This window comes from Trichoplusia ni, chromosome 13, assembly GCF_003590095.1.
Source record: "Trichoplusia ni isolate ovarian cell line Hi5 chromosome 13, tn1, whole genome shotgun sequence".
Taxonomy (NCBI): domain Eukaryota; kingdom Metazoa; phylum Arthropoda; class Insecta; order Lepidoptera; family Noctuidae; genus Trichoplusia; species Trichoplusia ni.
Window position 1 is genome coordinate 2958976 of NC_039490.1, and position 14152 is coordinate 2973127.

A 14152-nucleotide genomic window follows, 5' to 3' on the forward strand; every position below is an offset into this window, starting at 1 on the left:
ACATATTCCTCGGAAATCTTATTATGTAATATAATCGTGTACTGTGCGAGTAGCATATGACCGCGATAAGGCATGAGTGTATAGGAGAATGCCCTACAAAATAGCCATCTAATATTATTAGGTTAAATGTTATCTAATGCAACATTGCAGTTACATTGCAATGTTAAGGCGAAGTCATTGAATGCTATTCCTAAATCTCCAAGAGGGCCAGTTAATAGAACAGTGCTTTAATTTATAGTAAAGAAAAATTTTCATATACGTATTTTTGGAAATTGTATCCAAAATAAAATTCATGTAAGTAGGTAACCAAAGTTTACAAGCATTTTATTTAGGATTTTACTCGTGTTTAACATAAAATTGAGGCTTTTGTTCAAATAGGCTAAATAAAGAAAAATGCCACCCAACACATTTACGATAGTAGCAAGATTGCTAAATCTCAATTTTAGTTGAAATATACCAAATGTATACTTCTATACTAATATATAAAGCTGAAGAGTTTGTTTGTTTGTTTGAACGCGCTAATCTCAGGAACTATTGGTTCAAAATGTTTTTTTTTGTGTTCAATAGACCATTCATGTAGGAAGGTTTTAGGCTATATGACATCACGCTGCAACAAATAGGAGCGAAGATACAATGGAAAATTAGGCAAAAACGGGGAAATATATTCATCTTCGAGGGCTTCCGTTCAAAAATTCCCAACTTATATCTTTTAACCATGCGGACGAAGTTGCGGGCAACAGCTAGTAAGTTAAAAAATATGAAAGACGTATTAAAATTACAGATGATAATTTAGGTTCCCCTTAACTCTTACTAAAGAGAAACAACACTTCGACTTTAGAACATCATTAGCCACCAGTCTGTCGTCATCAAACAACGAATCACAATGTTTTACCAGTGCACTTTAATTTATCTTTCGATTCTTGGACTTGTTCACTGTGATAGAAGTTTCACTCTTGTTCTAGACACAACATGGTCCATGCAAGACGAAATAGATGTGATAAAAGCAAATCTTCCTTCTGTTCTCAATACAGAAGAAAAAACAGATATAGGAAACTATATTATTGTTCCCTTTAACGATCCAGGTAAGTTTGTACTTTTGAATTTTATAATACACGACGTACCTTAATATTTTATTCAAATACCCATGGGAACATAAATCGGAATAAAAACCATGTGATGTGTGTAATATTGCGTTAATCCTGGTTACAAATTATGTGTGTGAGAAATTTCGTCTAAATCCGTCAAAATTCAAAGGTTTTTGCGTGAAAAACCAACATCCATACAACCTTCAATTTACAACCTTAAACCCTTAAAGACAATATTTCAACTGCGCCTTATTATAAATTAAACGCATGCCTACTATTTCTTTATTTTGTTTAAAACGGTAAACATATTTTTTCTTATAATTAGTTTAGAACTAAAACGTGATTAAAAAGCAATAAACAATAATTAAATAAAAAGCGGTAAATAAAAATACACTGATTTATTATCAATATTTTGTTTATTTATTTAATATGTGTTTGTGTAAAAAGGCCTACCGAGTTGTTTACATTTTTGAAGTACCTAAACAAATAGGCTAATAAAAATGAAAAATATTATTTTCGTCAAAACAATTTTATCAATCTGTTTTTCACGAGAATCGCGAATGCTAATTTGAATACCCATGTTAATTATTGTTACACAGGGGTTATAAGCCAAACGAATAGATATAAGATGCACAAAAGTGGTGGTTTCGAGCAAAGAACATGAAACCATATTGTTAAAACGACTCTCAGTAGAACATATTATTGTAAGGTATTAGTGTTTAGTAAATATTTAAATAAATAAATTTTACTACAAATATCAGCATGAATCAAAAGTTTTTAAAAATATATCTCAAAAGTCAGTGGCCGTCTTTATAATTTTCTTTCAGTCAATGTTTATAAAATCATAACTTTGCACACCTTGCGGGCCTTTACCGTAGCGTAAATAGGTACACACTCGGTTCAAGTGGTCAAGCATTTTTCATTCACTCATGGGCCTGTCATGTCTCTATTATTTCAAAATCACACAATTCATAAATTAAATTATAATTACCCAGCAGAGTATTATACTTTCGTTATTTTAGATACATGTGAGTAAACTGCATCATTTAAGAATGAATCATCCTCACCAAAATTACTATAAAAATATATAAATTGTATGCTTAAAATCAAACGTTCTCGAACTGTGAAAGATTCTGATTCGATTCTTTTTTTATAATCTCGTCGTTAAAATGTTAATGTTTAAAAATGTACTTATGTATAACGGCTATTTTTGTTTCATATTAAAATAGTACAAAATTAGGTAAAATAGAGAAACTTCTGCTCACTAACATTGTAGGCAGAATACACACGTGTCATACTTACACACGCGGAAAAACTTATCAGCATTCATTAATTATATATATTAATCAACTACATAATTATGTATTATGTTAGGTAGGTACTTAGTACCATATATGATTTTATCAGGAGTACAATGTCAGTATTTTATCGGTCAGTTCTAAATAATACAGTAGCAAAAATAATATATGTACCACAAAAATATTTTTGTGAAAATTAGGTACTAACATAAAATTACGTCAATATTCTTTTTTTCCAACATGTTTTTTTGGTCTTAGTATTGTTTTTTGTTGTATTTGTGTTTACGTATAATATATAGACTTTCATAGATAAATTGACTTTGTATGTTATTTTCCTTTCATTTCATACCCAAGATATAAAAACTCCCACCAAAAACATTTTCATGTAAAATGTTGCCAATACGAGACTACATGACTCGCATTCTCAAAAAGTTCTCATGTAGAGCTTCTAACACTAAACGCCCTAGCTCTACAAGGCCTAACTTCACAAACTCTACACCTTAATCAAAATATGCGGCTGGCAGATACAGAACTTTATTGAAGTTTTCACTTCTGCCGGCACTCCCGAAGAGCAACCCGTGGGTTCTGTTACAGGTGTAGGTGATCCAATAATCAAGGCAACACCACGGGACATTCTTAGTTCACTCAATGGTTTGACAGCAGCTGGAGGCACTGAGTGTCCAGAAAATTCTCTCACTGGAATAGAAAAAGCTTTACAAATAAGCAAAGACCGATCAAACATATTCGTTTTTACCGACGCATTTTCAAAAGATGCTCACAAAATTGGTGCCGTGGAAAACTTGTGTAGAAGTACCAAAAGTAAGGTAATAATATTTTTTAAGAAAAAATACTCAACGGACTTCAAATAAAACCTAATGAGAAAACAAAATAATACATTTACTTAGTGAGCCTTTCTTAGCCTGGACGAATAATCATGAAATGACTCTTTCCTCTTAAAGTTGAGCTGAAAGGGGTTTCAGGTTTTTAATTACTATAACCTTTTATCGTGTGCCCGAACGGGTGAGCGGGACTGCAGCAACCGCAGCAGCTGCTATCTACGCTCACCAAATAAAGCTTTAACTCCTGATACCTGAAAGGATGATAGCTAATCACCGGTGACTACGACTGTTATACTCAGTGTGACTATTTTTATAACCCCTTTTATTATCGTCAAGCGATCAGTGCCGTGATCTGAGAGTTTAGACAATTAGACATTTAAATATATCAGAAGAGGTTTGTATTTAACAAATAGTAACTTAAGAACAAGATATGGAGAAAACTTATACAAAGAACATTACTTTCAGGTGGTTATACTGTTGAGCGGATTTTGCTCGTCTCCCAACGTTGACGTACAAGTTTATTTCGATGTCGCCAAAGCTTGTTCTGGAGCTGTCCTGAGATTTGATGCCTTCAGTTTGCGACAGGTAATTCAAAACATTACTTACCATCCTTAAAAAGAAAAATGGTTCCATTATGATAGCTTAATTTCTTTTCTGTTCTATCTACTCTGTAAATGAGATAATTTTGATACATTTTACCGGTTAAATTAAAAGTTATGGCAGAATAATGAAACTCAAATAGAGGAACCTTTACAATATTGTAATAAGTCTTGTAAAAACATGCATCTCTTTAGGTTTCTAACGCTAAATGAAATCAAGCTACGTAGGTAAATATATTGTAAGATAAAATCGATCTCCATAATCTGTTATACAGGCTGGTGACGGACGGACGGACAGCCAGAAGAGCCTCAGAAATAGTAGTTCTGTTTTTACCCTTTGGAACCCTAAACAACAATAGATATTTATATAACAATCCTAGGTTACAAATTCTAATATGATATGACAATCCCAGAGTAGAAACTATCTTCTTGGTTTATTAAAACACCTAAATGATACGATTTTTGTATTTCAGGCTTTTCCATACATGAAAGAAGTTATCAACGTGAAGTGGACTGATGTAACAACTTCGGAAACATTTATTGAATACAAACAAATGTCTGTAAGTAAATAAGACCGTGATTGGAACACCTCAATCAATGATTGCACAAAAATACTAAGTTACAAGTTACTATAGTGACTTTAGTCATTTCCTTAAATTTTGAAATGTGTTTTATTAAGATAAAGTTTAGTTTACAGTGGGCGCTTTCACAAAGACTGCTATGATAGTGGCTTCGGGAGAAAACCCAAAGGTCGAAATAAGCGCACCAGATAACTCCAGCATTTCAGTAGAGAAAATAGTGGACTTGAGGAACACTCAGGCAAGTCAATCAATGAATGTCAAAAGTTTCCCTTTTTCAATAGGCGAACAGTAGTTCCTGGGATTCAGTATTCAGTTGAGTAAAAAATAATTAGCCAAGCTAAAGCAAAGCAAATGGCGCATATTGATAAATAAGCATCAAATCTTTTACTACTTGGTGGAACGCATAACCGAAAAATTCTTCAGGAACTTACAGTGTTCTGTTCGTTTGATCATTTAAAATTCATCATCAGCCTTGAATAACCCACTTCAGGGTGTTGACCCCTTTATTTATACCTTTCTCCTCTGTTTCCTGTCCTTCGCATCCATCCTATATGTTCGACTGTTGGGCACAAACCTCTAGCCGTATAGGGAAGGTTTGATCCATCCTATCATAATTAAAATCCTTTCAGGTTGTCCAGTTAAAGGAGGCAAAGGCTGGCGATTACACGGTCATAACCCGAAGTAGAGGGCCAACATCTGTAACACTATATAAGAGTTATAAATTACCTGTGGAATTCGGATTTTCACCCAGAATGCCAAGAAGTATGAACGAAACGAGCGAAAAACCAATGCCAGGTAACATAGTAGTCAAGATTATTATGACGTGAGGAATAATAATCCCATGAAATTGAACTATGAACTCGTGAAATTAGCACGTATTTAAACGACGAAAGCATGGATAAATCTATATATATAAAATCAATGCCACTTTTCGTTGTAATTCCATAACTCAAGAACGGGCTCACCGATCCAAACCAAATGCTTAGGATTTGGTCGGCATATTTAGTAGATGGTTTATGTGAAGTTTGCACAAAATCGGTCGAGCGGTTCCTCATTTGTCACATTTTTTGTAATAAATGAATTCAATAGAAACTTTTTTGAAGTTTTGTTGACAGGACAAGCACGTTGTTATGTCATTCATGCCGTCAATTCATTTTGGACGTGGTTTGATTAAATCATATTATCAGCGATAAATTTCTTTTCACATAATTGCATTTGCAGTGCATTCATACAAACGGTGAGTCCTGAATTTATGTATACTTTTCTAAGTTGCCGTATATGATTTCACATGGCATTATATGCGACAGCTTCTTGGGAATTTGTTTTTTTTTTGTTCTAATTTTTTTTTTCGATTTTTAAGCGAAAACATATGTGCATACGGGAAAATGCCACCAGCCAGACGAGCAAATATAGGTCGGCGAACGCGTAATGCAAATGATGTGGCATTACTAAGACGATCACAGACTGCAGATGAACGCGCACAAGCTAATGCATCGCAGCGTGAACGTAATGCACGCAATAGATTTGTTAACCCAGTACCTGTACTGAATCTTGCACGGCCATCACGAATACGTCGTGCTGTTTTGGCTGAAATGATGCGTGCTGCTTTTAATTACAACAGTCAGATTGATTATAGTATGTATGGATACATTGGAATGATGGACGCAATATGTCCACATTGTGATGCGGCTAACTTTCGAGGTGAAACACCCGGCGTGTGTCAAACATATCGTGAAGCATGTCAACTCTTGCATTTGTTGGAGGATGATGCACATTGGGATTCAACACTTAATGATGCATCTACGTCAGCTCATCCACAACAAATACGAATGCTATTTGCCATTATATTATCGACATGTATGCCATCAAATCCACTTGAATTATGGAACAAATATAAAAATTATATGGCAGAAGATATTTTAATTCGTATGCGTCATCATGCAAGAAATCCTGATTTGTTGATTACCTTGGAAATGTGCAACGAAGCTTTGATAATAATTGAAGATATATGTCTAACGATTGCAAATAAAGCATTGGTACAATTGGGTATGACCGCACCAAATCGTCCCATGCATGATTTGTTTGATCGTGAATTGCAACGTGAGCAGGAATTCAACTGTAATGATTTGCGTTTATTTGTACAATCGAATATAACCAAATTAAATATTCAGCAAAAACATGTATATGATACAATCATGCAAGCCGTTTCCAATAATGCAGGTGGATTATATTTTTTGGATGCACCTGGTGGCACAGGTAAACGTTCGTTATATCATTGATTTTAGCGACTATTCGATCAGATCAGAAAATTGCACTAGCACTTGCATCTTCGGGAATTGCTGCTACATTATTAGAAGGTGGTCGGACCGCACACTCTGCATTAAAATTGCCATTGAATGTACAGGTGATTGAAACTCCAACTTGCAATATATCGAAAATTCTGCTATGGCAAAAGTTCTGCGATTAACGTCAATTATTTTATGGGATGAGTGTACAATGGCGAATAAAAAATCACTAGAAGCATTCAATCGAACAATGCAAGATTTACGTGGTAATCAACAGCTTTTTGGTGGTGCTTTGATATTACTTTCAGGGGATTTTCGTCAAACATTGCCTGTCATTCCTCGATCAACTCCTGCTGATGAAATAAATGCCTGCTTGAAGTCATCAGTTCTTTGGAGATATCTACAAAAATTGACACTAAACATTAATATGCGTGTTCACCTACAAAATGATCCAGCTGCCCATGAGTTCTCAAAACAATTGTTAGAAATTGGTGACGGCAAAATACAAATCGACAGAACCAACGGATTGATCGCTGTACCGAACAATTTTTGTACAATTGCGCAATCGATAGATGAATTGATTGAATGTGTTTTTCCGAATATTGTTCAGAATTACAGAAATCATGATTGGTTGACAGAACGCGCCATTTTAGCACCGAAAAACATTCATGTCAATGCAATTAATTTTCAAATTCAAGCGAAACTGCCAGGCGTAGTCACGAAATATAAATCAATTGACAGTGTTATGAATCAAGATGAGGCAATGAATTATCCAATTGAATTTTTAAATTCATTGGAGCCGGCTGGTATGCCACCGCATTGCTTGAATCTGAAAGTTGGTTCTTCGATTATATTATTGCGAAATATTAATCCACCAAAACTGTGTAACGGAACCAGATTGGCAGTGAAAAAGTTATTGCCAAATTTGATTGAAGCTACGATCTTAACTGGTAAATCAAAAGGAGAAGTTGTTTTGATACCGCGTATACCTATGATTCCAACTGATATGCCTTTTGAGTTCAAACGTTTACAATATCCTGTGCGTTTATCATTTGCGATGTCCATCAACAAGGCCCAAGGTCAAACACTTCACGTTTGTGGTGTGAATTTGGAGGAACATTGTTTTTCACATGGCCAGTTATATGTTGCCTGTTCCAGAGTCGGTACCCCCAGCCGTTTGTTTATTTATGCTCAAAATGGAAAAACAAAAAATATTGTTTATCCAAATGTTTTGGATTAAGTGTGTTGTAAATAGCTAGCAATTGATTTCGATTTTAAATAAAATATTTTTTTGATTAAATAAATGAATTTGATGTTCCGATTTGTTTATTTTATTTCACTTTATACGTAGCGAAGCACGTACCGGGCCGCTAGTAACATTATATAAACAACTACTTATATGTATGTATCTACATATTGGGTAAAAATAGTAGTTTTCAAATAAATATAATTCATATGGATGAACATTAAGAGGCCGGTGTAAGCAGCGCGCAACTGCAATTCGACGCGAGCCAAAAATCCGACGAAACATTGCTATCTCTATCGGACTTCTCGCGGCGCAGCGCGTAGCTCTGTGCGTGCGTGTAGTACGTTTGTAGCGAGTCATTCATAATGACTGATAACCACTGCATTGTACTAATTTTGTTCAGTAAATGCTTTATTTTTGTTATTTAATTTTCGGAACCGTTGGTGAACACAAAAACCAGTAATGCTTTTTTTGGAAATTATTGTACGATGGCTATATCAGAAGATTTAATGATATTAGGTATCTTAAATCTAAAAATCTAATAAAATAAAACATGAACGAAAACTTTTCAATACAAACGTAATACCAAAAGACGGTATTTAATTTATCTAGGTTCCTATTAAACTTTTAGTTTAAAACGTTCACTATTACGAAATGCCAGCGAATTGCATTTCGTATATTTTAACACCGCTAACAGCATGTTTTCAACTTATTTTTTCTGTAATTTAATTCTTAATATTAATAATCTTAATATCATTTTAATAGGAACATAGATTATATAGTCTAGTTGCAGATTATCAAAAAATATTAGCGCTCTTGCATGTCTCACCAAAGAAAGGTAGGTATACCAACATACCGTAACGCACGCATATTCACTTTATTCAAAACTAGCTGTCGCCCGCGACTTCGTCCGCGTGGTTAGAAGATATAAGTTATAATTTATACCCGCACTATTTTTTTTTCCACATTTTCCATTGTATCTTCGCTCCTATTAGTCGCAGTGTGATGATAAACTAAATACTTTTGAATTTGGACAAGCAGTTCCTGAGATTAGCGCGTTCAAACAAACAAACAAACTCTTCAGCTTTATATATTAGTACCTATAGAAGTATAGATAACATTTATGAGCTTAAAAAAGCTTATGAGGATAAAAAATACATATATTTTGCTAATATAAAGCGCCTTCTCGTTTATAACCACAACAATATCATAACGGGCCGTGCAGCAGAAATCGTAATATTTTAATTTCGTTATAACTTCAGAACCAAACGTCCAATTTTAATTATTCAAAGATCAAATATTATCTACATTAACTGTACTTAGTGATCGAAATAATTAATTTTAATAAGGATTAATAGCATGAGTAAAATAAACGCGTTTAAATGTAGAACAAAAAAAATCAAGATTTTCCAATAAAAAAAATGGTTATTGTACCTCACTCGACATAGATAGGTATAGTGTGTCGCGAACTTTTTTGTAGATATTTATAAGATCTACAATTACTTAGAACATTTTATGGTTCTATCTTTAACAGTTTAGGCAGGGTACCCAAAATAAGTAACTTCGACGACCTCCGTGGTCGAGTGGCGTACGCACCGGTGTCAAGGTGTCGCTAGCTCTGAGGTCCCGGGTTCGATCCCCGGTCGGGTCAATGTAAAAATTCTTATTTATACATTGTCTCGGGTCTGGGTGTTTGTGGTACCTTCGTTGTATCTGAATTGCATAACACAAGTGCTCTAGCAACTTACTTTGGGTTCAGAACAATGTATGTGATGTTGTCCGCATTTATTATTATTATTATTTTTGGTTGATTTTTTACACCTTGTGTCCGAGTCCGAGTATGTTTTCGTTATGAAACTTATTTTTTGGTACCTAATAGGTAACAAATATTACGTAAGTAATCCAACCCAAGTTTCATTTTTTTTGCAATAAGAAAGAGTGCCTATTTTTTCACACTATGCCATTTTTGCATTAAATCTTTTTCCAAATATTTCACTCCCACCACATCCATGTATCGGCTAGAGGCCTCCGTCGACTCCGTCGTAACTCGCCTATACCTACGCGATAATCACCTACAGCGAGCGACAACTGTTACCAAGTTCCGTTTAAAATTTTAAAGTAGGTATGCTAGAGGCGGTTTATTTAAATATTATGTTAAACAGTACATACATTAAGGTTAAGTAATATTTCGTAAGTAAATAGTTAGTTAATAAAAAATATATTTATTACTAGCTTTTCGCCCGCGGCTTCGTCCGCGTCGATGTCGGTTATATCGCGTTTCCAAGAAAGAAAACTCTTCAAAAGTCCGGGATAAAACTATCCTATGTTCTTTCTCAAGGTCAACTCTATCTCTGTACCAAATTTCATTAAAATCAGTTCGGTGGTTTAGACGTGAAAGCGTAACAGACAGACAGACAGAGTTACTTTCGCATTTATAATATTAGGTATAGTAGGGATTAAAACGTTTTTTTTTAAATACCTACCTTGTTAAAATTTTACTTTGCTTGTAGGTACGTACTACGTAGTAGGTACTGTGCCAAATTTCATTAAAATCAGTTCTTCGTCTTCTTAAAGTGCTTACAGATATAAAAGATTTTTTTTCTTTCTTTTTTGATAAAAACTATAAAAAGCTACTCCCGCACTAAGGAATTTAATCCATGTGTTGCGGGGCTTTCACAAACATACAATTCACATGCACAAAGACACTTAGCCTCAGAACAAGCATTCGTGAATCACACAAACGCTTGTCCTACACGGGGATCGAACCCGCGACACGTCGCGGCCAGTTGTTTAGGCGGGATAACCTCAACCGCTCGGCTATACGTGTAGTCAAATTGAATGAAAGTGTCAAAAAACCTTGACAAATATATTTTTTTGCTATTTAGACTTGAAACCATAATTTCAAATTCAAATGCTACAACAAATACATTATAACACTCAAATTTAAAGTAAAGGAGAAATCCAATTAACATTGACAGAGTAGGTATTAATCTAGGCGCGTTATACCAGAGTAAAGCAGACAAAAAGTAAACAAAACCTATGTGCTCGCCCTCGCTCTACCCCGTCCAAATTATTAAATTTATTTAACTATTAATTTTAATTATCACTTATTACGTCGTCGTCAAAAATGAATACTTTATTTAACTATAAACAACAAAACAATCTTTTACATCGGTAAACTACCTAATAGTTATAAATAGTTATAATGTCGAACCCAACGCCAGCGCATGCCACGAGCAGTGCGTACACGCACACAAACATAGCGTGTCGGGCGTTGGTGAGACATGCGACAGCGATAATATGGTTCCAGATTTGTGATAAATTTGGTTGTGTTCCGTAATACCAAAAATTATGAATGAAAACTTATTATATGTCCACTTTTTTTTTGATAAATTGCAACTAGACTATATAATCTGTGTTCCTATTAAAAGGATATTAAGAATATTAATGTTTTAAGTACAGAAATATTAAGTTGAAAACATGCTGTTAGCGGTGTTAAAATATACGAAATGCAATTCGCTCGCATTTCGTAAATAGTGAATGTTTTAAACTAAAAGTTTAATAGGAACCTAGATAAATACCGTCTGTATCCGAATAACATAACTTTAAGTCGGTGATATGTTCGTAGCGACAATGATTTTGGTATTACGTTTGTATGGAAAAGTATTCGTTCACCGCACCCTTAACCAGAAACATAGTCATAAAAATTATTCGATCTTCTATGTACCGGAAGTTGCTTAAAATTTTCTATTTGCAGGTCCTTTTGACATTTGGTTAATCAAATGCATGCCGAAAGAATATGGTCTAATTTGTCAAATGTTTAGGTGTTTCCTATTTAAAATGTTGAAATGTCTCTCTTTTTTTGTCACAGGTACATAATACGTATTTATGTTAATGAGACTTGTTTTTCAGGTAGAAAGAACTATATCCTTATAGACAACGCTCATAGTAACATGAAATTGGAAAAGCTGGAAATACAGTATTCTAACGACTCGCGCAGAGAAACTTTGGATATTAAAGACACTGGCACCGAAGGCTTTTATTGGACTGAAGTTCTAGTTGTAACCGATACTACTTTCCGGATTTGGGTAAAAATACTTTGATGATAATAATATTGGGCAATTTCACACAACGCCATCTAGTCTCAAACTAAGCAAGTTTTAATTTATAAGCACTCTTCATAAACATTATATTAAAATTCTAAATATAAACATATAATAAAAAAATGCACTCGGAAATAAAACAAATAAATGATCGTTCTCACCTAAAAAATATGGGCCCAGTATGGGAATCAAACCCAAGACTTTCCTTTTAGCAGTCAGGCCAATATATTAATAACAAGTGTTCCCACTGGCTACTACTCATCTCTTAACAGGAACCCTAAATGATGGTGCAAAGTAACATTAACAAGAATAACGATACTTTAATTAATTGTGTTCACACTGTCATGAATTTACGACATTAGAATACAATACATATCTTCAATAATGTGCTCTAATGCTATTTCAGATCCAAGGACACGATACAACATCATACCAAGAGATAAAAGGTTGCACAGAAATTATCATTCCACAACAAACAGGTAGGTATACACTTACAAAAAATGTGTAATTTATTATACATTTGTATTTACCTACTAGCTGTTGCCCGCGACTTCGTCCGCGTGGTTAGAAGACATATGTAACTTATGATTTATACCTGCCCTGTTTTTCCACATTTTCCGTTGTATCTTCGCTCCTATTAGTAGCAGAGAGATGTTATATAGCCCTTCCTTGATAAATGGTCTATTCAACACAAAAATATTTTTTTCAATTCGAACCAGGTGTTCCTGAAATTAGCGCGTTCAAACAAACAAACAAACTCTTCAGGTTGTTTAGTTAGGTACTGCAATTATCCCTGAAATAAATCAATCCTTGGATTCCAACCTGCTATTCATCAAGATTTTTTAACTAAGTATCTGAAAAAGCTTATTTTTAATTTATTGGTTTCAGTAAAATTAAATTTGGTACACTTTTCAACAAAACTTTTAGACTTTGATTGTCTGTTGCATCACTTATTAATAGAGGATATATGTATATACCTAAAACCCACTCTTATTTAGAAAGTCTAAATTCACTTAAATTATGAACATATTTTTATTAAAAAATAATTGTGTACAATACTATTATTAACTTCAACGTATGTAAAACTTTAATAATTACGTTTATTAGGTTAAAAAAATATTTAGGTATTTGTGTATCATAATACACACTGTAAATAACTACATAGTTAATAGATAGTTTTTCAAGCGCGTTATTTTTTAGTTAACTAGTTATCATGCCTATAATATACTGATTGATTTTTTAAGTCGTCTTACAAAAGCAGCCCAGTTCATGTATCCAATGACTAGAACACGTTCATGATAAAAAAAATAGGTATTTATGAGATTTGAATAAATTTAAAAAGCAATTGTTATTAAATATTATGATGCAATTCGTAGTTTTTTAGAACACAGCTCTGTTGCGAGCGCGGTTCGAGCCTTGCAACAAATAGTGAGGGGCGCGGGCGGCAGCGTTTTTATCATTTTTAAGAGTATATTTCAGATTTCTCTTGTTTCATTTTTCTTCGTACTTATTATCTTAGTTGATGATAAAAAAAATAATCGCGCCTAGGGGTAGGTATTTTACGTCGAATACATGAACTGGGCTACTTTTGTAAGACGACTAAAAATCACCGTGTATAATAACTGGTTTTGGCTAAAAATAATTATGCCTTTCAGAAACCAAGGGGCAAAGTTTTTATTAACAACCATAAAAAACTAACTAATAGTATTAAAACGATATTTTTAATTGTAGGTATGGGATTTAGAAGAACATCGCCAAAATGTCAAATTTTAGATCAAAATCCATTGACTGTAGAATTTGGTAAAAGCGCAACAATCGCGTGCAAAGTAACTGGTTACCCGACTCCCAGTATCTCGTGGAATGATGATAACATGGGCATGAAGCCTATCGCCTGGTATAGTACTAGAAAAATTAATAACTGTTCTCATTTTGGTTAAATTGAACAACAATGAGCACTCTTTACATTCGGTAAGAGAGTGGTCCGTGTAAGCCAAGCCCACGTCATTATTAGTTTTGAGACGACTTCAAAAAGGACGAGATTGCATACAGTCTGTATTTTTTTTATTATTCTCATATTTCTGACTTGATGACACGATTTTTTTATTATTCTATTCTT

General features: G+C 33.9%; 1 protein-coding gene across 1 annotated transcript; it reads left to right on the forward strand.

Annotated features, from left to right (window-relative positions):
• Positions 1-748: 748 nt before the first annotated feature.
• LOC113500202 (hemicentin-1-like) lies at positions 749-13973 on the forward strand. Its single transcript, XM_026880911.1, has 9 exons — positions 749-1082; positions 2978-3207; positions 3688-3807; positions 4295-4381; positions 4512-4640; positions 5032-5197; positions 11846-12021; positions 12443-12515; positions 13768-13973. The coding sequence occupies exons 1-9, from the start codon at positions 884-886 to the stop codon at positions 13971-13973; spliced, it is 1386 nt and encodes a 461-aa protein (XP_026736712.1). The 5' UTR covers positions 749-883.
• Positions 13974-14152: the final 179 nt, after the last annotated feature.

Bases quoted from the DNA above. Each gene is read 5' to 3' on its own strand.
- LOC113500202 (XM_026880911.1), top strand. From the start codon at position 884: ATGTTTTACCAGTGCACTTTAATTTATCTTTCGATTCTTGGACTTGTT. The intron at 3,208-3,687 runs GTAATAATATTT...CATTACTTTCAG, and splicing joins GTAGAAGTACCAAAAGTAAG to GTGGTTATACTGTTGAGCGG. The intron at 4,382-4,511 runs GTAAGTAAATAA...GATAAAGTTTAG, and splicing joins TTGAATACAAACAAATGTCT to TTTACAGTGGGCGCTTTCAC.